The following is a 22,915-nucleotide window of genomic DNA, read 5'->3' as shown; positions in this document are numbered from 1 at the left end:
CTTTTCCACCCACTCCCCTCACAGCCTTTAAAGCCCTTTCTGGTACCTTGTTCCTTCCTGGAGCTGAGCAGCAGGGCAGGCTTCCTAGAATTCTGCAGAGCTTTTGTGGGTTTCACCCTTCTTTCCTAGGTGGATCCTGTCAAACAGGCAGAAGCACAGGCCATGCTCTTCTAGGTAGGTCCCGGTGGCCTGCACAGTGCTCCCAGGTTCTGGAGCAAAGGGCTCCCTGTGACTTCCTTATCAGAGTATTTAGGAAGCCCAGTAGAAGGCAGCTATTCCCAGACCGCTCTGACTTGGGCTGGGCTGCCTGTGGTGCCGTTGTTATCAAATATTAGTCTCTCCTGAGACCACTTTTCTGTGAGGTGGGTTCTCACCTCACAGTCAGATGGTCTTAGTTCATATGTGGTTTAGGTGGAGTTTCTGTGCCTTATTTCAGATACCTTAGCTTGAGCAACTTTAACAATTTTTAAGAGGGTGTTGCTCACAAAGCTCAATTTTAATAGCTTGATATTCAGCTTATGAGTTGTGTCCTGATGGCCTCCTCTAGCTGCAGTGTGGGGGCCCACATTGAGCACCAAGCACGGAGCCCCTCACACTGGTCTTCAGAGTGCAGGCCCCAGTGCCAGACCAGGTTCTCCTGCACTCTTGTGTTTTACCCCCAGATCCATGTGTCCTGGCTTTTTTGTTTTGCCAGCATGCCAGCGTGGAGAGCACCCCTTCCCTCCAGTCCTCAGCCACCTTCTCAACGGCAGCAACCTCTGCCTCGGGTGCCACGTCCTCAGGGCTCAGCCTGCCGAGCAGCATGAACACAGTGAACAGCCTCTGCCTGGGCGGGACCACTGTGAGTGCCCCCAGCAGCAGTACCAGGGCCACGCCCTTGGTGACCTCAGGTGTGTGCTCTACAGACTTTTCCTATCCCCTGCCCCTAGAAGATGCACTTTCCACATCCCAGGCTTCCCAGGGAGGATGCCTAGAGGTGGCTGCAAGGCATTCTGGGTAGCTAAAAGCCTAGGAACATCCTGGTCTCCCTCCAGCCCTGCCATTGCTCCCTTGTCCTCTTTGTTCCACTGACCTCTTGAGGCCCAGTCCTTCCAGCGATGATGTGGGATGGGTAAAATCAGTCTTCTGGGTAGACTCCCCCCTGGGCAGGATTCCTGGTAGCCTTTTTGCTTCTAGCTTCCCTGTCTTTTCTATCCTCACTCTTTCCTGGAGCTGAGATGGCCTGGTGACATGGAGGGACCAGGGAACAGCTATCTTGGGCTCCTTGTGGCCACTTAGTGTGATTGATTCCTAATCAGCCAGACCTAGGCGGTCTGTGTGGGCCAAGCAAACTGTGGTTTGGTAGAAACTGCTAAAAGCTACCTTTGACAAAGCCTGTCCCCCTCTCCTGGGACCGCTCAGCCTTCCTTCTGTTCTGAGGAGGCAGATCATCCTTATGTGCAGGTTTGCTCGGTGCAGAGTGATGGTCAGGAGTGTGGAGGGGTGGTGTTTTCTGTCTGGGCATGGATACCCTCTGATGTGGAAAGAGACTGAATGTGGTATCACGAGATTTCGGTCTCCCCCACTTCCTGGCACAGCCCTCTGTATTTTTCAGCTGCTGCCCTCCCCTCTCGCAGTGGCCCCATGGGGGGCAGCACTATGACAGTGAGCTCAACTCCCCCATCCCCCACAGTAGCTGAGGCATCTCATTCTTTGTGGTGGCGTCTTCACTCCTGTGATTTTTGCTTTTACAGGCAAAGCACCCCCTAACCTGCCCCAGGGAGTACCTCCCCTGCTGCACAACCAGTACCTCGTGGGCCCCGGAGGACTGCTTCCTGCCTATCCCGTGAGTGCATGGTTATAGCTCCTGGCTGCCTGATTCCTTTGGCCTTAGCGGCCGACACCTGTCAGGACCTGGTGAGGTGGGCCTTGGGTTGCTGCAGCTCCTTCCTTGCTATTTCTCTCTTATCTAGTCTCAAAGGAAAGGTGTCTTTCCACAGCAGATGATCTGGTTCCCCTTCCAGAATATGTCCTAGCTCCTCAACCTTGTTTTGGGCCCCCATATGGGTCTGGGCTTCCCAGGGGATGGGATGTGGACCCTAACACCCTTTTTGGTTCTCATACAGATCTATGGCTATGATGAGCTCCAGATGCTACAGTCACGGCTGCCAATGGTGAGTGGGATGTAGCAGGGGATGGGGGGCTTTAGGCTCTTTCACAGGTCCTCCCTCCCTAGGCCTTCACTGCCACCTGCTGAGAAAGCTGCTTGCATCTGGGGGTGGTGCCTAGTGCCACTGTCGCTTGGGCATGAGTGTCCTGTGCTTACTGCATGGGGTCCCAGTAGGCAGTGTCTCCTACTGAATGTGAGTCCTTTTCTTCCTTCATCTCCCCCCAGCTCCCCCTAACTCTTTTTAAAAAGACAAAGCATATGACACAAGGTGGGGTTGCTTGACTGCCTCTAGAGTTTTTATCAACTCCTCCTCTTAGAAGTGCCTCTTAAGTGGCCATCAGTGATGCTTTGTGATAGCAGCTTTGCTTGTCTGTCCCCAGCTGAATCACCCACTGGAGCTGACACTCTCTAAGGGCCTGTGTGGGTCTGACCTGCCATCACTGCTTGCTTGTAAGAATACTGGCCCCTGAAAAAAAAAAAAAAAAAAAAAAAAAAAAAAAAAAGAATACTGGCCCCTGGATGTCCCTGGTTGCTGCAGCCTCACTCTGAGGCCAGGGCAGTTTCTTGAATGTGACCCTCACTCCCAGGATGAGGTGCCTGGCCTTCAGGCACATCACCACAGTGGGGCAGGTGTTCCCTGACTGACCAGCCTGCAAGCTGCAGCGGTGCCTCTCCCTCCTTGGTCTGGCATTTCCCAGACTCCTGAGAATTTTCAGCAGCCTAGGGCGCCTGTTACATTGTTGGGAAGTAGAAAGTTATGCAGATGCCTCTGCTGAATGTGGTGTTTCCTGTTCCCTAAGGAGGAGGTTTTTCCCCAGTGAGGTGTCCTTCCTCAGCCTCTTCCCCACTGGACTGCCTCCTGCTCTACCTGCCCACAAAGAGCTCAGGGTCCTGCAGGTGTCTCCTCCACCTCCCAGGCCTGGTGGCTGAAGCTCCTGTCTTTCAGGAGAATGCTTCTCCGGCTTCTGAAGTATTTCCAGAGGTGGAGTTGGGGTAGCTGGGCAGCTCTTCTGCTTGGGTGCAAACCAGCAGTCCATCACACTGCTGCCCAAGGGCCTGCTGGACTCTCCAGCTGCTGCCTGTGTCCTCGAAGGACCCAGAAAGGGTGTTGAAGACGTGATAGCAGATTTCTAAGGCGGTCAACAGAACTTAGGGTGTCTGGGGGTTGCCTGAGGCTTAGGACTTTGCAGAGGAACTGGAAGTGGCCCTGGCCCCCTTACAGCCATCTGACCCAGGATCCCCAGGCATCAGAGGTGGAATATAAGAGGGTGTCGTGGAGTCCTTAGAAGTGTGTCATTGGGATCCCAGCTCTGGGATCCTGCCTCGTAGTCTTTGTATCATTTTGTGCCTTAAAAGAAATCCCCTCTGAGCCTACTTTTGAGATACGTTGTGTTCACTTTTCCCTTTGTTCATTTATTAGCCTCTGGTACTTTTGTGTCTAGTTCCTGCCTTTGGTTTTTCTTTTTTTCTGTGAAAGAGCTCCCCCTCCTGGGCTTTCTCTAGGCCTGCCTCCAGTTGTGACTTGCTAGCTCTGTGACTTCCCAGTCCTGCCTCCTTCTGGGGTTCAGGGCTAAGGAAGCTATGGGTTTCCTGAAAGTTAGGTGGAGAGGAGGCCGAAGGAGGATGTAAGTGTCATTCCTTGCCAGGATGGCTCACATCTGGTTGTGACCAGGCACTGTTGGCCACAAAGAAAGCAGGAAGGCTTTTCTCTGAGGTTTAGGGGCCAGGGTACAATATGTCTAGGACTGACAAAGCCCTGGGTGGCGAATAAGGGCCAGGTCAGACCTCCCCTTCTCCATAGAGCTCCAATGTTTTGTGCTCTTGGCATCTACACTTGCCCCAACTCCTCTGTTTTCAGTGCTGTCAGGATGGAGTAGGTGGTGAGGGGCCAATTCAGGACCTTATCTGGGATCCTTTTGTACCTGTACTTACCTGGCTTTACGGTTCTGACCCCTGTTAAACTGTCAGATAGCTCCTCTCCTGCTGGTTCCTTTTCAGGGTGCTTTCCTAGCTGCTCATAGAATCTGTCATGTAGGAAAAGCCACTTGAGTTTGCCGGTGGCATTTACCAGCTTCCATCTGTGCTGTAAATTACACGTGAGATTGGGCCTCCAGTGGCTCTGCCTGGTGAAGGCTGACGGCCTTGTCAGTGTGTCTGCACACTTGTGGCTGCCACATTGCACAACTCCGAAGGACACCATTTACTTTGAATTCTCTTTGAGTGCTGCCCTCTGGAGGTATGCATGTGTTGCTGCAGTCTGGGCTGTCCGCGGAGCATGGCATTGCCTGGATGGCCTGTGCTGCCTGCTTGCCCTGCTCTCCTGGGCCTGGGACAAGGCCATTCCGCTGATCGAGCCTCCCTGGTCTCTCCTAGGATTACTATGGAATTCCCTTCGCTACACCCACAGCTTTGGCCAGCCGAGATGGGAGCCTAGCTAATAACCCGTATTCAGGTTAGTCTGTTCAGGGGGTGGGGAGTGGGGCATGGGACTGTAGCTAATCCTAGGAATCTGGAAGCAGAAGCAGAAGGGCTGAGAGAGGCCTGCGAGCTTCCTGTTGTTGAGGTGGCAGCCAGACCTGTTCCTGTTTGCAGGAGACAGTCTGGCTTTTTTCCTGGTTGGATAAGGAGGGAGTGGGGGCAGTGATTGGAGTTCATGATTCCTCTTCTCCTAGGTGATGTCACCAAGTTTGGCCGAGGTGACTCTGCATCCCCCGCACCCCCCACCACGCTGGCTCAGCCTCAACAGAGCCAATCCCAAGCCCACCACACAGCCCAGCAGCCCTTTCTGAATCCTGCACTGCCACCCGGCTACAGCTACACTGGCCTCCCCTACTACACAGGCGTGCCTAGTGCCTTCCAGTATGGGCCCACCATGTTTGTGAGTATTTGTGTTTGTGGGTGGTGGTGGTGGTGGTGGTATTCTAGCTCTGGGGAGAAGCAGGGAGAGAGGGACATGACCCTACTCAGTCTCACCTGGCCTTCAGGAATGTTTTAGGCTGAAGCCAAAGCTACTTTCCCGTCTATTTTTATAGCTGCTAGCACGTGTTGTACTAGTGACCACAGACAGGTCCCTTGTGGTTGTGCTACCTGCTGCCTAGGGCTAATAAGCTGGTGGATACCTGACCTGCTCCCCCTGCCCTGGTCCTTCACTGATACCTCTCCTGCTTCCCCACCAGGTCCCTCCCGCCTCAGCCAAGCAGCATGGTGTGAACCTCAGCACCCCCACCACCCCTTTCCAGCAGGCCAGTGGTTATGGCCAGCACAGCTACAGCACAGGTGAGGGGTGCTCCCAGCACGGAGAGCTGCAGATGGGACAGGCTTGCCTAGCTCACACGTACCTCTTGTACCCTGCCACGCTAGGTTATGATGACCTGACCCAGGGGACAGCAGCGGGAGACTACACCAAGGGTGGCTATGGTGGATCATCGCAGGCACAAAACAAGTCTGCAGGTTCTGGGCCTGGCAAAGGTAGCGTCTACCCCTCCTTTCCAGGATTGAGGCCCAGAGTAGTTGTCTTCTACTGACTCTTTCTCAGGCAAGGCTGTCCCAGAGAGTCCTTGGAGGTGTGGGGGAGGCTAGAGCCTGGGCCCTACTGGTGTGAAAACAACTGTTTTCCCTCCTAGGAGTGTCTGTGTCTTCAAGCACCACCGGCCTGCCTGATATGACTGGCTCGGTCTACAGCAAGACTCAGGTGAGGGGAAGGATTCAGGTGGACGAGGAGGTGGGTGGGAGGTACAGCCCGAGCTGGCCCTTACCGTTGTTTCTTTACCCTGCAGACTTTTGATAAGCAGGGATTTCATGCAGGGACTCCTCCACCGTTCAGCCTGCCCTCGGCCTTGGGCTCCACCGGGCCCCTGGCTGCTGGAGCAGCCCCTGGTTATGCGCCCCCACCGTTCTTACACATTCTGCCTGCCCACCAGCAGCCTCACTCACAGCTGCTCCACCACCACCTTCCCCAGGATGCCCAGGTGAGCCCAGTGATGGAGGCAGCCACCCTGCCCTGGACTGGGGGTTCTGTTCCGCCCCTTACAGCCTTCTCTCCTCCTCCTCCTCCTCAGAGTGGCTCGGGTCAGCGCAGCCAGCCCAGCTCCCTGCAGCCCAAGTCGCAAGCCTCCAAGCCTGCCTACGGCAACTCTCCATACTGGACAAACTGAACCCTGAAGAGAGGGGTGGGCTAGGGCGGGGCTTACCCTGGGCAGGAGAGAACATGCGGAGCCCATTGCTCTGGGAGCCCAGCACCCTTTCCTAGAATTCCTGAGACGTGTAACTGTGTCAGCCGAGCCTCTGTGGGGAGCCTGCCTCCCAGACTCGCTCTTGTATGTAATGTATTTATGTATGTATTTGTAAATGTGATAGAAGTCTTGGGAGAGTGGGGGGGGTACAGCTGCTACTCTTAGCCAGGCCTGCTCTCCCAACTACAGCCCCTTTTCACTGTAGCAAATAACCCCCCGTTTCCACTTCTGCCTTTAGGCCTTCTGTATAGCCTCCCAGCCAGCGGGCAGCTGGGAGCAGTGTCTGGAAGGGCTGGTTGAAGGCAGTTTGGGTTTTGGGGTCAGGTACCAATGAAGAATCACGACTTATTTTGCTCCCTTGTAAGCCATTATTTGAGGTTTCCTTCCCTGTGTAATTACTTTAGCCCTCGCTTTCTGAGAAACTGGTCCTTTTGTCATTTGCCCTGTTCCTCTCCTGCCAAATCTTGATCTGGGAATAGCAGAGATATCCTTCCTGCCCAGCGTGAAAGTGGCACCTGTTTGCATATAGAGCAGAGGCTTCTGCTTCTGGTCTTGTCCCCAAGAGACTTGCCTTCCTCTGGCTGACCGTTTTTTAAAAACAGTCTGAAGTTGCACTCAGAGATGTTGTCAGTCTGCTCCCTTTAGAAAACAAAAAAATCAAAGATACGCTGTCACCTCAGTGAGAACATGTCTCCAAGCAAAGGCTCCTCTATGCCAGTTGTCCTGAACCAGGTGGGCGACTGTTTCAGGGGTTTTCTCTTCTGCCCGATCTCCACCTAATAAAGTTCTGAGAGCATGCACAGTCTCTGTGTGGTGTGACTCAAGGGCAGCTTAGGGTGGAGGCTGTCTTCATTATTGTTCTGGGCAGCCTGGACTTCATAGGGCTGGGGCTGAAGTATAGCCTGTGTGGTCAGTCTTCTGACGATAGGGTGTAAAGGCTTAAATTGGTATTCCTTCTCTTGCCTCGGCCAGGTCAGCATCCAGAGGGTGTAAAGGTAAATGATAAGGCTGAAAAGACTGCTAACCCTCCTGACCGGGCAGGGGCAGTGGTTCTCAAAGTTCATTTTGATAAGGCAATCTCTGTTTATAGGGCCCGGTCAACAGGAATACTAGGGCAGGGTAACTTCTTTTCCAGACATCAGCTGACATTAAAATAGGAAATAAAGGTAAGAACTGAGGATATTTTTCTCATGGCTGGAGGGAGAGTTTGGACAGCTAATCCTCCTTTCCATCCTGTGTCCTTCATTAACCAAAGAGAATCTTGATTAATAGTGAAGGGATGGGATTGAACAGACTAGTGAGTTGGGGTGGTTTGAAGTAGGTAAGCGGGTCCTGGGCTAAATACCTGCTCCACAAAGTCCCAAGCAGCCATTCACCTGGGGCCAGGATTCTAGTGCAGCTCCTTCCTCCTGCTCCCAGGCCATCAGGGAGGAACCAGGGCCATCCACTATTCCTGTGTCTGACACGAGGCAGGTCGCCCCACCATAGCACTACTATGCTCCAACGTAGAGGTGTTGCCAGAGGCTTTATAGCCTCCCATTTCATTCCTAAATAACCCCCTCAGACTAGACTAAGGAAGCAGCAAACAGAAGTGGTGCCTCAAATACTGGTCAAGTCAGTGTGCCAGAACCAGACCAGGGTCAGTCTTCACCTTTTCTGCTTGTGGTCTCTAAAATCAGTGGTAATTTCATGAGTTGGGGGTACGTGCTGCTGTTGCCCACAGCTTGAGCTCCTGACCAGGAAAAAGGTAAGTGCTCCACAAGTGAAACTAAACAGGGACTGCAATTACATGATATGATCTCTTGCCTGATCTCTGCTTATTAGCAGCAGGAAGTTCAAAAGACAAATGACGATGAAATCAAAATGCTTGCCTAAGGAGGGCAGTGGAAGCACCCTCATCCCTTCACCAGCCTACGTGTATCAGCAGGTTGTACCCTACTTAATAAGAATTAAGGTTAACAGATGTTTGTATCTCTAATAACCTTTCCTTAAAAAGCTAGTAAGGACTGGGAATGTTTATTCTGTGAGGAGGTGAGTTGAGCAGAGTATCCTAGAAGGCAGGTGAGTGAGATTCACTTTTGGTTTTTAATTTTTCAGCTGAGTCATGGGTGTAATCTTCAAGGGAACAGTGGAAATATTGAGACCAGCTTTTAGTTTTCTTTAACACAAAGAAAGAAGAGGGTCATCCCATGGGGAAGTAGCAATACAGGTATATTTTATTTCACATTTTATTAGTAGACAGATGGGCAGAAAAAGACAAAATAAACCACTAAAGGGGAAGTTCAACACAAAAATGCATCAGATAATCTTTTCTCATAAGTTAAACTGAAGAAAAACATCTACAATTTCAGCTAAGAAAACTATTAAAGTCAGGTGTGTCCTGCTGGTTTCAGAATAGTTGAAAATTGCATCTGAATCTTTTTGTAAATGTAAACCATTTTTCAGAATGGGAGGGGTGGGGAGTTAACTTTCAGTGGAGAACTACACACTTTCCCCTTCAGTCTCTTACTGCATATGTCCCAAACATAAGGAAACCAGCAAATAAAGAAGCAAGTAATCACCAGGGAAGAGGAAAGAAGGGACTACAGAAAAGTTTGGCTAATAGAAAAGAACTCTGGAATGATACGAAATAGAGGGGGAAGACTTCGAGAAGCAACAACGGAATCGTGATATTACTTTCTCCAACCAGCCTCAAAACACACAAACCTGAAGAGCATCCAGAGAGGCCTCCACTAGAATCAAAAGGAATCTAAAAATGCAGGATTCTGAATTCATGTCAACACCAAATAATCACAACTGTACTTACAAGGTTGTGGCCTGAGCCTGAGACCTCTACTCTCAAAAAGAAAAAAAAAAATTACATGCTCAAGTTTTCTTTTGCCACAGGATGTGTTCTCAGGACAGAGCTCTGGAACCAGCATCTGGGTTTTACAGGTCAGTCTGAGTTCTCAGAATGTCTACCTGCTAGCCAATCAACACATGCCAGTCTTTTCTGGAATTGATTGTACTCTATCAGAGGCAAACCCAGCCCTCAACAGTAACACCCCAAAGGGCTGAGAGGTATGACCTCCACCTGGCTCTCTGGCTCCCTGAGTCAACGTGCAACAGAGGCCAACAGGGCCTAACGGGACAGGGCTGAGCAACACAGCACCTTCCGCAATGCCAAGGCACCTGGCCTGCCCTGACAGAGAAATGCTTTCGCGGTAAGGGGTAAAAGAAAAGCCTTATAGGGCTCCAAGAGAGCAGACCAAGCTACCAGCTGTAAACGTGTGTGGGGCTGATGGGGTAATCCGAACATTATGAGACTTTGAGCTCCAGAAGATAGGCAGATTATAAGCATGAGGTGTTAAAAAGCTAGTTCCAACATCTTTCTATGAGAATGTGCGGCCAGTGTTTTGTCACAAAGAGCTGCTCTGTTCTCTGAATCTGACTGGAATCACTAGATTCAGGGGTGTAGGTAGTCCTAGCCCCATGGGGATGGGACAGAGATTCTGGGACCAGGCTCAACACTGTCCCCATAGGAACCTTTGTATGTTAACATCCCCACTTAATACCAAATCAAACTTTAGAGGCCAGAGAGGTCTGCTGGGCATTAGTCAGCCAGAGAGGTCTGCTGGGCATTAGTCAGCAAATGTTTGGAGTTTGAAGAGCTAATGAAAACCCTGAGATCAGAAAGGAAGGAGGAGCTAAGGAAGTAAGCATCACCTACTCTGTTCTAGGATCCATCCTACCCGTCCCTCATCAACCCTTTGGTTCTTTCTGAGCTATGATCTGAAGAAGTTGACACCAGTGCACAGGGATCTGGAGGAGGATCATAGCCAGTCTCTGCTGTATTTTCCTTCCGAAGTCTAATTTTACATTATAATGATTTTCCCCACTGAAAGAACACTGCCCTCCTATGAACTGGCCCACTCCCAAATGAAACAAAAATCACCGCCAAGTTCTGAAGTCCCTGGTTGGTGAAGGCTGATGGATCTCAATATTGATTGAAGTAACACGTGATTGAGACCAGGGAAGTCAAAGCTGCAGCACAGTTGGAAGATCTAGCGTTGCCCAGACACTGCCTGCAGCCAACTCCCTTGGCCCTGCTAGAAGAGTCAAGGCAGCCCAGGGCAAGCTCCATGCACAACTTCTGCTTGCCCTCCACAGCCAGAGTACATCGAAAGGAGAGAAAAGTCCAGGTCACATCCAACGAGGAAAGCGGAAACTGGTCACTCGTGTCTCCTATCCACAGCTATCACTATCAGCATAAGCAGCTCAATGAAAACCAAAATCTTAACACATGCACCTAGGATTAATACTGAGTAATTAAAACTGGCTACTTACACTCTCACCATGAGGGTTTTTTAAAAATCTTTGAGGGAAAGGCCATGTTCACATAAGATGTTTTTTTATCCAACAGTGGTCACCAGTAGTTTTGACTTTTTTTCCCCAGCAGCATCAACCAAAATTGGCATAGTGATTTTAAACTCCTTGTTCCCGATCACTAAGACTCCACACACACACACTAGTCTCCACTCTCTCCCCACTCCCTCGGGGTGGGGAGGGTAACAACTCTGTCTTTAAAATAAATAGCAATCAAGTGCTCAGTTCTATGTAAAGTATGAATATTTATTTCAGGCTTTAGATCCCAATCGATTTCAAAAAACAAAATCTGATCTTTCTCTCAGAGTAGCTGAGGCCCCCTGCAGTGTTAGGATGATTTCCTGGAGGCTGAAGGGTCTCTGTGCCCTTAGGAACACATTTCATCAGGCTTAGCACAAAGTCCCTGATGCCCACTGTATCTCAGCCTTAAGATGGGAAAGGAAACAAAACTCCCCACCATGGGGCTGATCGAATGCACACACACTAATGTAAATGAGCAGCTAAATCTTGGCAAATTTGCTTTTTTTTTTTTTTTAAAGTTTGTTTTGTGGGGTTTTTATATTTTTTTTCCATTTTCTTTTGCTACTCAGCATATGCAGCACTTGTGAACTTCCAATGGGTTCCCAGCTTTAAACACAAACGTCTTGATGAAAGACTAATTCTTCAAGAATCTAAAAACAGACCAAAGGTGTTTTTGCCGTGAACACTCTGTAGAGACGAAGTGAGGCGAAAGTTTGGGTTTAAAGAAGAAGAAGAAGAAAAAAAAAAATCAATACAGTGATGGAAGGGTAAAGAATGCAAGAATTCAGACATTCTGTGGAGGATTACTTTCTCTCCATTAAGAGGTCCATAAAAAGGAGCAAACTGAGATCCATAAGGGGAGTCAGCAGGAGCCATGTTTGTTTTTCCCACCCCCGTGATAGGTTTTTGTTGAGGGGCCACTGCTAGGTCCCCACTTGCTCCCCTCCCTTTGGCCTGAGACGGCAGGGCAGTACAGGGGCACTGAAGGAGCACGTCACGACTCCTCATTCCCAGAATCATCATCATCGTAGCAGTCGGCATCTTCCTCCTCCTCATCTTCATCATCGATGTCATCGTCATACAAGTCGTCATAAAGCAAATCTGAGCTGTTGTCATTGGAAGGCACTTTAGTTTTGATGCAGTATTCCGCCAGGGTCGTGGGGACCTTCACTCCATCCTTTTCTGCTTCGGCTTTAGTGGCTGAAACCTGTTTCCTGAAGGAAGATGGTTTATGTTAGTCTCTGTCTTGAAGATAGATTTTACAACTGGTCTTTCTTAATAATTAAGATTTTTTATGATTCAGGTTTCTGAATTTCAGTGCCTGCCTAAAGGCATCTGACAGATACTACACCAAAGGTTCTCAGCCCATCGGGTACCATGTTGAAGAACACTCAAATAATAACCTTCTGTAGGGTATTTAGAAGTAGTGGATCTCAGATGCTGGTCAGCCAGGAGTCACCTCAGAGACTTTTTTCCCCTGCCTCGTCTCACACCAAACTCTATGCAACCCCAACCACTCTTATTTATTCAATAATCCTGCCATTTGCACTTAAAGTAGATTCCAAATAGCCTATGTTAGTTTCCAGTGTTGCATGACAACCTGCCTCCCACTTCATTTCCCACCCAAAACATACAGGCCATCCCTGGTCTGTTTTTCTAGTAACTTGAACACCGCTTGTTCTGTGTAGATCAGTTGCTCTTCTCCTGATTTACTAATTTGGCTACTTATGTCACTCAGATCTGTACTTAGAAATGGACTGTTCTAACAACCCAATTTAAAGCAGTCACCTAGAAATGGACTGTTCTAACAACCCAATTTAAAGCAGTCACCTAGTCATTCCTTTGCATTATGATACTTAATCACTAGTATATTTTCTATGATCCCCATTTGTTAATTTTTCTGTCAGTTTCTTCCTCTTCCACCCAAATGTCAACTTCATTGGAGTGGAGACCTTGTATTTCTTACTCACTTTTTTAAAAAATGTTAGAGTATGTGTGCACACACACATGCAAGTGGGGGAGGGGCAGAGAGAATCCCAAGAAGGCTCCACCCTCTCAGCACCCGTATAGGTGCACTCATTAAATGGTGATTTGCTTATAAATTCTTATCAGTAAAGTGTGAGCTCCTCAAGGAGAAAAACTGCCTTAATGACCTAACAGTACCTGACATGAAGCTGATGTGTAATAAATGTGTTAAGAATTAGAGAATGAGATAAGCCCTTAAATTAAGAATGCCTGGGTGGCTCAGTTGGTTAAGTGTCCGAATCTTGATCGGCTCAGGTTATGGTAGCCTGCCTGGGATTCTCTCTCTGCCCCTCCCCTACTTGTACACTCTCTCTCTCAAAAACTTTACATGTGTATACACACACACACACACACACACACACACAGTCTACTCCAGCTCCTTTAAATCTCCAGGTTTTTACTATTTATACTAATTTATCTTCAATCTTTGGTATACACCAATCACCTAAGTGGCTGCTAAAAATGAAATACACATGCCCAGATTTTATCCTTATAATCTTATTAAATGACTATGGATATGAAAGAGGGTCTAAAGGTGATTCTAGTGGGCAGAAATCGTGAAGAAATGCTGATCTATATATATTATTCAGTTATATTTTCTGTGCAGTCTTTTTTTATACATCACATGGCATTGTGCTGACTAGAGTTATAAAGAGGGACTCTATTTGTATAAATTCTAGTGCTTACTAAACTATTCACAGAATGTGCTGGAACTGTCCTTGGGGTTCTATTTTAAGGGTATAAAATCTAACAGTACTAAAGGGAAATGAATTTGTTGCAATTCAAGTACCAATTCTTGGGTACTGTTAAAACCTTATGTCCTACTCAGGATATGATCGAGAGCTGGCTGGTTCAGTCCCAATAACTTCTACTTTTTTTCCCCCTCTTTTATACAGATGGAAAAACTAAAGACCCAAAAAATTAACTGATAAAAAGGTCATATGAGGGATGGTGAGCTATAGGTAGACTCCAAATCTCTAAGAAGAAGCTTCTAGGACTCTGTTCAACCATATACTATTGTTACTGATAATGATACCCAGAAGATACTTGCTGGTATGGTCAAAAGGGCCAGTAAACTATACGGCTTCATTAAAAATTTTGAAAACGGGGGCACCTGGGTGGCTCAGTCGGTTAAGCGTCCAACTTCAGCTCAGGTCATTGTCTCAGAGTTTGTGAGTTCAAGCCCGACGTTGGGCTCTGTGCTGAGAGCTCAGAGCCTGGGGCCTGCTTCAGATTCTGTGTCTCCCTCTCTGCCCCTCCCCCGCTTGTGCTCTGTCTCTGTTTCTCAAAAATAAATAAATGTAAAAATTTTTTTAACTTTTTGTAAACAAAAACATCTAGAATGTCTGGAAATACTTTGGGTATCTGCTACACTTAACGGACATGCTGAAAATACTGAACAGTGTCCCTAGAATGATTCAGAGGCAGAGTCTGCAAACTTAAGTGACTGAGAACCTGGAGGTTCTGGTTCCCAGGAAATCAGATCTGCAGCATTATCTTCCAGTGTATGCTCCCTCAAAAGCCAAACTCATTAGGCTCAGGCAGAAATATCTTCCCAAACAATATTTAAGTTTGATTTAAACCTTGGTTCTGTATGAAGACTTAATCAAAAGGAAGGTAAAACAAAGCACCTTACCTAATGATTTCAGCATATTCTTTGTCTTTTCCTTTACTGTCCCTCCATTTCCTGAACATAACCGAAGCATCCACATTGGCTGGGGAGAAGGTGTTGGGCTCATTGAGCAATGAGATTACACTTAACAGGATAGTCCTAGAAATAGAAAAAAAAAGGAGGGGGGAGGGGATCAGCTACAAATACTCATGTTTACAAGATCCAAAAATATTGTGCCTTTAAATTTAAGACTATAATATTTGAGACCTTAGGGGAAAAGAAACAGAATTTTGTTTTGTTTTCAGTACTCAGCTGGTAGGCTGAAACAAGCTGCTAACTAGGACACAAAGAGGAAATCTGCAAGTCTATCACAGAGGTCATGTGGCAGAGCACACAATAAACTCTGTAGAAGACATGCACCGTCTTCAACTGGCTACATGTTCCAATCTGCTTCCAAAGTGGAAGCCTGAAAGCTTTTCAAATAACATTTTAAAAACTACAAATTAAGTGCAATAGGAAAAGAAAAAGCAAAAAATATTTAGCTTTAAGGCCATCCTTTTGTGGGCAAGGTTAAAAATGACCCTGCCCCACAAATCCACTTCTTATCATGGCTGCTTAAGAGGATCTAAAAGAATGATAATACACACAAACGTATTTCCTTTCCATACTTAGGGAAGGAAGACACTTAAGCAGGATGGAGAATGGAGGAAAACAACAGCCCAGGCACGGAAGAACTAGTTTCTATTTACTAAGCACTTTGTGTGTGTGAGAGGCACCAACTGTGATGTTGGATGTGCAATAGTGAGCAAGTTAGATGTCGTCCCTTATCTCCCAGGGTTTCTATGTCTTGGAGTTAAGACAGGCAATTTTCATCCACAGATAAAAACCAGACACTTTAACCACAGGGAATAAAATTTCTCTAGAAAAATAACCAGACAAGGCTCCAAAAAGGCTTTAAATTATTCCCAAGGTTCTTTTCCCTACAAGCTACATGCATGTATGTAAAGAAAAAATGGGGAGGAAAAATTAATTTTGTATCTTTTCTCACTGGCGTGAGCTTATAGGTTGCATTGTTGGAAAACAGTCTTTTGCTCCTGCCCCAAGCAAAAAATAAAGGGATTGAGCCAGGCAATTTAGATGTTTGGTTTGATGAAACCTTTTCCTAAAAAGAGTAAAGAGTTTGTTATGTGATTATACAAGTGAAAGGCACTTTCACAGAAAACTTTCCCATCTAGTTAAAATCCATTCATCATACACACACCCTTTCTATTAAATTAAGAATAACTCTTTGCCCCTCCCCACAAAGATCCTTCTGGATTTCTTCAGTAATTACATTATAAAATAAAGATTAACAAAAACTTATCACTGCCAATTATGGGAAACGGACATAACATCCTAGAAGAAAGAAACAAACAAAAGGGGGTAGAACATTCCATAAGGATTGCCTCAGAACATATCCGAAACCTGTTAGGAAGATAAGGACAGGACAAAGTGTGGTATAGAGAGGGGGAAAAAAGAGCTATAAGTGGTCTAGATCTGCACTGTCGGCAACTTCCTATGATGATGGAAATGCATAATCTTTTTATCCAATATGATAACCACCAGCCACATGTAGTCAATGAGCACTGTGAAAGGTAGCTTGTGCAACTGAAGAACTAAATTTTTGACATTAATTTTAATTAATTAAAATAGTTATGTGTAGTTACGTAGTGGCTAACAGGTCTAGGTTAGTCGTATTAACAGAATTAGGAAATTTGTCCCATGAGTAGTTTAACCAAGTTGATTTTCTTATATCTTGTGTTTATTTTAATAATAAAATGTTAGGAAATACAATTTTTAAAATGGTGAATTATTCATTTCTATCAAAAAAAGAATTTCTAATACCATATACTTCTAAATGGAAATCCATGATGCTTTCAGAAGAAGTGTCAGGTACTATAGTGGACTATGAAAATAGTTTAACTCAGCAAGTTTTCACTTTCATTTTCATTTCCTCACTTATTCTGGACAGCAGGATCTTGTTTTTGTCTTTTAATGAGGAATCCACTCTGTTGGTTCTGGTGAGGTTAATGGGTTAATCTTCCCTTATTATCATGCAAAACCTTCAGAGAAACAACCTACCTAACCACAGCAGCAGATTCTATCTCTCTCATCATGATGCTGGATTTGGGGGTGTGCATGTAACCCAAGATGGGCCAATCAGAGCCTTGGTAGGGAGCTATGATGTTCTAATAGCAGAAAGGCAATTTTTATTCCTGATTGGACTGACAATTGTGAGAATAAGGAAAGTCTAGAGCTGGTAGCCATCTTTATTACCACGTGGTGAGAATCTACCTAATAACAAGGCCAATACAGAGCAAAGCAGAAATTGAGACTTTTAATCTCTAACAAAGATTCTTGATGCCAATTCATATGCAACACCCTAGTTATAGGTAAATTATATACTGTTTCCCATGGGATAGATGGGACCTGGGATAACTTTAGCCTCTGTAGCAACAACATCTGGCCAAAGAAGTATCTTCAGTTTACTACTCTGATCTATAAATATAGTAATTTCATGTTTTTCTATGTATCATGACTGGAAAAGATCTGGAAGTAGTGTCATACATGGTCTAGCACTTGTACCAAAATAATTTAACACAAGCATTATACCTGTAGCATATGATAGACAACTCTGTTAAGTATTATTAACCCTATGTTTTTAAAATTTCTTTTAATGTTTATTTGAGAGAAAGCACAAGTGGGGATGGGACAGAGAGAAGGCCAAGCAGTCTCCATACTGCCAGCGCAGATCCTGATGAGGGGCCTGATCCCACACACTATGAGATCAAAGGGATGCTGGGGTGGCTCAGTTGGTTAAGCGTCCAATTTCGGCTTAGGTCACGATCTCACTGTTCATGGGTTCGAGTCCTGCATCAGGCTCTGTAATGATAGTGTGGAGCCTGCTTGGGATTCTCTCCCCCTCTCTCTGCCCCTCCCCTGCTCATGTGCTCTCTCTCAAAAATAAATGATCATTAAAAACTAATATTAAAAAAAACAACTCAGGAGATCAGACCTGAGCCAAAATCAAGAGTCAGAGACTTAACTGAATGAGCCACTCAGGTACCCCTAAATTTTTTAAAATTATCTTTACACTCATCGTAGAGCTCAGACTCATGACCCCAAGATAAAGAGTCGCATGCTCTTCAGACTAAGCCAGCCAGGCACCCCTTAATCCTATCTTTATAGAATGGAAAAACTGAACTGCTAAATCCATACTAGTAGAACATACAAAACAGAACAATTCTGCAGCTATTCCAATGGTTACGGTTTTTTGCTGCCATCTTTTGTGGTTAGTTTAAGTATTAGAAAATCTTTATTCATATATTCTATTTTTTTTCAGAAGGAAAAAAGCAGAAGGTAGAAAGGAAAGAAAGACCAAATAATGAAACCATCAAATTAATACAACACAATAAAGAAGTCATTAAAGCCCACTAAAGAGATTGTTTCCTTCAGATCATGAACAAATGGGATAGGATCTAGAAAACAACTACATTCTTTCAAAAGTCTCATTTTGTCTATGTAAATTCACAGTTCCACATGAAGCTTTTTTTTTTTTTTTTTTTTTTTTTTTAATGTTTATTTTTGAGGGAGAGAGAGAATGCGTGTGCAAGCTGAGGAGGGGCAGAGAGAGAGGGGGGCGGGGGGACACAGAATCTGAAGCAGGCTCTGTGTTGTCAGCGCAGAGCCCCAGTGTGGGCTCAAACTGAAAAACCATGAGAACATGACCAGAGCCAAAGTCAGATGCTTAACCGACTGAGCCAGACACCCCTGAAACTTTGGTTTTTAGATGTAACATGGAGTTGCGCTTGTCCATTTAGACAATCTGTGGCACTCAGACGTCAATTTCTTGGATTGGCAAGAGACTCTGAGGACCCATCCCCAGACTCCCTTCCTTCCTCCCTCTATGCTCTTCTCTACTGTAAGTTTAGAGGAATAGGTAGGTCTGGTTGTCCAAATTCAGAAGTATAAATTTTTAACATGTGTTACAATAAAAACAGACCTATTCAAGTAATAATTTGGGATAAAAATGAGGAACAGCGTTCTTGTTTTCAATTATTGGTCAGTTCTCACGACCACCACCTTTCCCGGATTTATAGATACTCAAAGAAATAATGTGCTCTCTCCATCCCCGCTTTAAAAGCCAGGACAAAGGACTATGGTAGGAGTTTTTCAACACGGGATCTAGACCAAAACTTAAAAGTTCTAAAAGGAGAGACATGCAGACAAAAGGACAGGCAAAACCATTCCATTTTCTATAGTTTTCAGGTTCATACTTCTGATCTTTTAGGCTGTTTTACAATCTTTGTCAGATTCGACTAATAAAATAAAAATACTGTTTAAAAAATACTGTTTGAATAAAAATAAGCTTGAAAAAAAGGCTTTTAAATAATAAAAACACCAAAACAAAATGAAGACCAATTAAACACACACACACACACACACAAACTACTAGCAAACAGCAAATTAGTAAGTTGTGAAGTTCTAGAGCTCAGACATATTATAAAAACAAGAAAACTAAAGTAGTACTTAAGGGAGATAAATGAGAATTAGACATCTATGACCCAAAGAACCATATTGTATTTGTCCCTTTTCACCATATAGACAATGGTCAAGGAGTTGGGTCTGACCCCCATTTTATAAAGTAAGTTCTACGCCCAACATAAGACTTGAACTCACAACCCTGAGATCAAGAGCCACATGCTCTACAAACTGGACCAGCGAGGCATCCACTACCCCCTCACTTTTTTTACCTTTCTTTGTTAGCTACTATGTCACCACAAGTACAACTTTAGGACGGAAGGCAGAAAACTGGCCCTAGTACAACAAATTAAGACCTGGCTCATGGATCTGCCTGCAAACTACGGAGGAAAAGTTTGGAATTTTGCAGGATTAAAGATTGGCATTTTTCTTCAAGTATACACACATACCCTCTAGGCAGTATGAGGTAGAAGGGGTTCATTCTTAAAAGCCTAAACTTACCTTGACTCTTAAAACACATACACATGGGGCGCCGGGGTGGCTCAGTCAGTTAAGTGTCCGACTTCGGCTCAGGTCATGATCCCACAGTTCATGAGTTTGAGCCCTACATGGGGTTCTGTGCTGATAGCTCAGAGCTTGGAGCCTGCTTCGGATTGTGTGTCTCCCTCTCTCTCTGCCCCTCCCCCACTCATGCTCTTTCTCTCAAAAATAAGCAAACATTAAGAAAAATTAAAACACATACACAGAGAAACAATGACTGATTGAGATTCTTAGGTTTTACAGATAATGGCCTAATTTGACGAAAATTGATAGGCAACTTTGGAGAAGGGAAGCCCAGTGCCTGACTCTTCTAGTTAACCTACATCCCTTTAATCTCACATTCATACCATTTCAAAAGATGAACCCATACCACCAGAAGATGGCCCTTAGTTAAAACTCAGTCCTGGGGGCGCCTGGGTGGCTCAGTCGGTTAAGCAGCCGACTTCGGCTCAGGTCATGATTTCGCGGTCCGTGGGTTCGAGCCCCGTGTCAGGCTCTGTGCTGACAGCTCAGAGCCTGGAGCCTGTTTCAGATTCTGTGTCTCCCTCTTTCTCTGACCCTCCCCTGTTCATGCTCTCTCTCTCTCTCTCTGTCTCAAAAATAAATAAATGTTAAAAAAAAAATTAAAAAAAAAAAACAAAAAAACTCAGTCCTGGGACGCCTGAGTGGCTCAGTCGGTTAAGTGTCTGACTTCAGTTCAGGTCATGATCTGGCAGCTTGTGAGTTCAAGCCCTGCATTGGGTTCCGTGCTGACAGCTCAGAGCCTGGGGCCTGCTTGAGATTCTGTGTCTCCCTCTCTCTTTTTACCCCTCCCCCACTCACACTCCATCTCTCTCTCTCTCTCTCTCTTAAAAATAAACATTAAATAAAAATTAAAAAACAGTCCTTATTACATATTTTCAAGATGTAAGTGGGATTTGAAAAGGACATCATGGCAGATAAGTCTGTTATGAGTGGGAAAATGTGATAGCTTAGACGGTTACATATTACAAATAGCTTCTGTTTATGCCTAAAGCAACTAACAAATGTAATAAATGCTTCCTCCTGTGCAATCCTGGAACTGCTGCTGACTGATACATCCCTGCAAAAACACATGGTAGGAATGAGGGTCTCAGACTAAATACACAAAACCACAAAGAACATTTTTAAAAGGACATTTTTAAAATACACAATATATATCATATGCACAATCTGAAACTACCAAGTTGAGTGCAGTGGAACCCAATGTACAAATATCAAGGGAGCAATAAATAAAATCATCCTGCCCCCAAATGGGACTGTCAGGAGCCCTAGGAACAGCAGTGCTACAGCCATTTCCCCTCACCTTGCCTACTTTGTCATCTAATGTTTGGGACAGTCCTTAGCTCCCTTCCCTTTCAGCAGGTCATTGAGAAGATTAAACAGGAAAACATCCTATCCTATTCCTGACAGATGATTCTCCATGATGTAGTAGCAAAGAAAACACTATGCAACCATCCTTCAAAAGAAACCAAACCTCCACCAAGATGACTTTCCTTATCTAAGAGCCTGCAGCAGGTATAGCAGACAGTTCTGGGGATGGTGCTTCAGAGAAAGCAGTTGTGAACTCTACTGTTTGACAGCCAACCCCAACCAAAAGCACTCACTTGGTTCCGGACAGAGCATGGATTGAAGAATATTTTGTTTCTTACACCAAGAAGAACAGGCATGTATGGACTCCTAATTGCTGACATGTGGCAACATCAGGGGTCCCTACCCTCCCAACTCCATTCTTTGCTAATGCCTACTCCTTAAATCTTCCCAATTCCGTAAGGAACTCTAACCCGCCTAAACTTAATCCTATGCACCTGGCTGTAATAGGATGTTCTCTTCTTCCAGAAAGTGCTGGCTTTCCTCTATGCCTCTATGAAGAGGCAAACTACTGAGCCTTTAGTGGACACAAGCTGGCTGATGCTCTGAATCCCTATAATTGTAGTGATCTTTTTCCTACTTTCCCCTCTACTTTTACTACTCACTAGGTCTTGTGATATATATTGAGTTAGACTCTTCAAGGTAACTGGGATGCTTTATTCTTCTTCAGGTTGCAAAAGCTTTCCATGTTTAAGTTTTCTAAATATGTTCACTGAGGTGCTGAATGAAAGACTAGTACAGGTAGTCATGAATAAGTCCAAACATATGTAAACATGGGACCGCTTTCAGATAACACTACCATATAGCAGTCAAGACCCTAAAACAGCTGGAGCTGAACCTTATGCCACCTCCACTGCTGTCTTACTTTGGCCACCCATAAACTGGATATAGAGTGCAGAACCCTTAGTTGTACAACTGCTAACTCTAGAGAGTTTAGCAGCAAAGGAATATAAAAGAAAATCCTGAGCACCTCATATTTTGCCTCTTTATATTTCAGTGCGATACACTGACCTGTGAGAAATATGTACGATTTGCTAGCTGAAGAACCCCCTTGCCTCTAAGAGAGAAACAAAGGAAAAGGAAAAAAGTATTTCACACCCACTCATTAGGTAGAGCTTTCCTGACATTACGGAGTTCTGGGCACCATCAGGTGTTCCAGGTAGATGAGGTTCCAATAATGTATGGAACCTACGTCTCCCTAGAAATTCACAAACACCAAAGCCTCTGTTCATTTTCCCACCCCCAAGATCATCACATTGAAGGAACGTCTATGATTACATGAGGCTAAGAGACAAAAAAAAAAAGTCTGAGAAGGTAACTAAAGATTACAATCCATGGGCTCCTGGCTGACTCAGTCAATAGAGCATGTGATTCTTGATCTTGGGATTGTGGGTTCGAGCCCCACTTTGGGTGTAGAGATTGATTAAAAATAAAATCTTAAAAAGAAATTCCAATGCAAATACCTTTTTGAGCTGTGTATGAAGATCAAAGGGGCAATCAAGAAAACTAGTCCTGGTTATAAAGCCTCTAAACAAAAAAGCATAAAAGCAGAGAAGGCAATCTCTGAGATGAAGTCTAAGAAATGCTTCTAAATTGGGGCTCAAGTGACCTGAGGGCCTAGAGAGAGAAAAAATGATGCTGCTCCCCAAAGTAACAACAGTAGTTTTTAAGAGGAAGATTAGTATGAAAGGAGTTTCCTGTCCCCAAAGGACTGAATCAAATGAAAAACAGGTCTACCTTGAAAGAAAAAAGGTTCACAATATTTTAAACTGAGACAAGGTGAATAATATATTGTGTACTTATGCAGGAGAAGGTAAAATATCTTGAATTCCAGTGGGTAATGGCAATATCCATTAAGGTAGTACTAAAATGAAATGAGAAAAATCATTTGGGGCTTTATATTATGAAGAATGGGGATACCTGTTTTCTCAAAGGGGGACAAGATGTAAGCATGTGATTCAACATTCAACCTCCAAAAGTAAGAATCACTTAGTACCATACAGCTAACACTTCTTTTTGACTAGGGTTACTACTAGCCCTGAAAAACAAGCACCAAAATAA

At 45.2% G+C, this 22,915-nt stretch overlaps 2 protein-coding genes across 10 annotated transcripts in view; one reads left to right on the top strand and one right to left on the bottom strand.

Moving 5' to 3' along the window:
* UBAP2 (ubiquitin associated protein 2) overlaps window positions 1–7,179 on the top strand; it is a 111,564-nt gene extending 104,385 nt beyond the window's left edge. For 8 of the 9 annotated variants that reach the window (XM_078436738.2, XM_060609484.3, XM_060609483.3 and 5 more), the window contains 10 exons: window positions 695–890; window positions 1,734–1,825; window positions 2,106–2,153; window positions 4,523–4,601; window positions 4,822–5,027; window positions 5,326–5,425; window positions 5,510–5,617; window positions 5,773–5,840; window positions 5,926–6,117; window positions 6,208–7,179. In XM_078436738.2, the coding sequence (XP_078292864.2) occupies window positions 695–890; window positions 1,734–1,825; window positions 2,106–2,153; window positions 4,523–4,601; window positions 4,822–5,027; window positions 5,326–5,425; window positions 5,510–5,617; window positions 5,773–5,840; window positions 5,926–6,117; window positions 6,208–6,303 (1,185 nt within the window). In that variant the 3' untranslated portion in view covers window positions 6,304–7,179. The remainder of the gene's footprint in view (window positions 1–694; window positions 891–1,733; window positions 1,826–2,105; window positions 2,154–4,522; window positions 4,602–4,821; window positions 5,028–5,325; window positions 5,426–5,509; window positions 5,618–5,772; window positions 5,841–5,925; window positions 6,118–6,207) is intronic. The other variant, XM_060609485.3, reaches the window with a different exon arrangement.
* Window positions 7,180–10,781: 3,602 nt separating this feature from the next.
* UBE2R2 (ubiquitin conjugating enzyme E2 R2) overlaps window positions 10,782–22,915 on the bottom strand; it is a 113,839-nt gene continuing 101,705 nt past the window's right edge. Inside the window, exons 4-5 of the mRNA XM_060609492.3 lie at window positions 14,429–14,563; window positions 10,782–11,981 (exon numbers count right to left, since the gene is read on the bottom strand). Coding sequence (XP_060465475.1) covers window positions 11,762–11,981; window positions 14,429–14,563 — 355 coding nt within the window. The 3' untranslated portion in view covers window positions 10,782–11,761. The remainder of the gene's footprint in view (window positions 11,982–14,428; window positions 14,564–22,915) is intronic.

The sequence above is a fragment of the Panthera onca genome, chromosome D4 (assembly GCF_046562875.1).
Source record: "Panthera onca isolate mPanOnc1 chromosome D4, mPanOnc1 haplotype 2, whole genome shotgun sequence".
In the NCBI taxonomy this organism is placed as follows: Eukaryota; Metazoa; Chordata; class Mammalia; order Carnivora; family Felidae; genus Panthera; species Panthera onca.
Note: the sequence above shows the minus strand (reverse complement) of the source record. Positions and strands in the feature narration are given on the sequence as shown.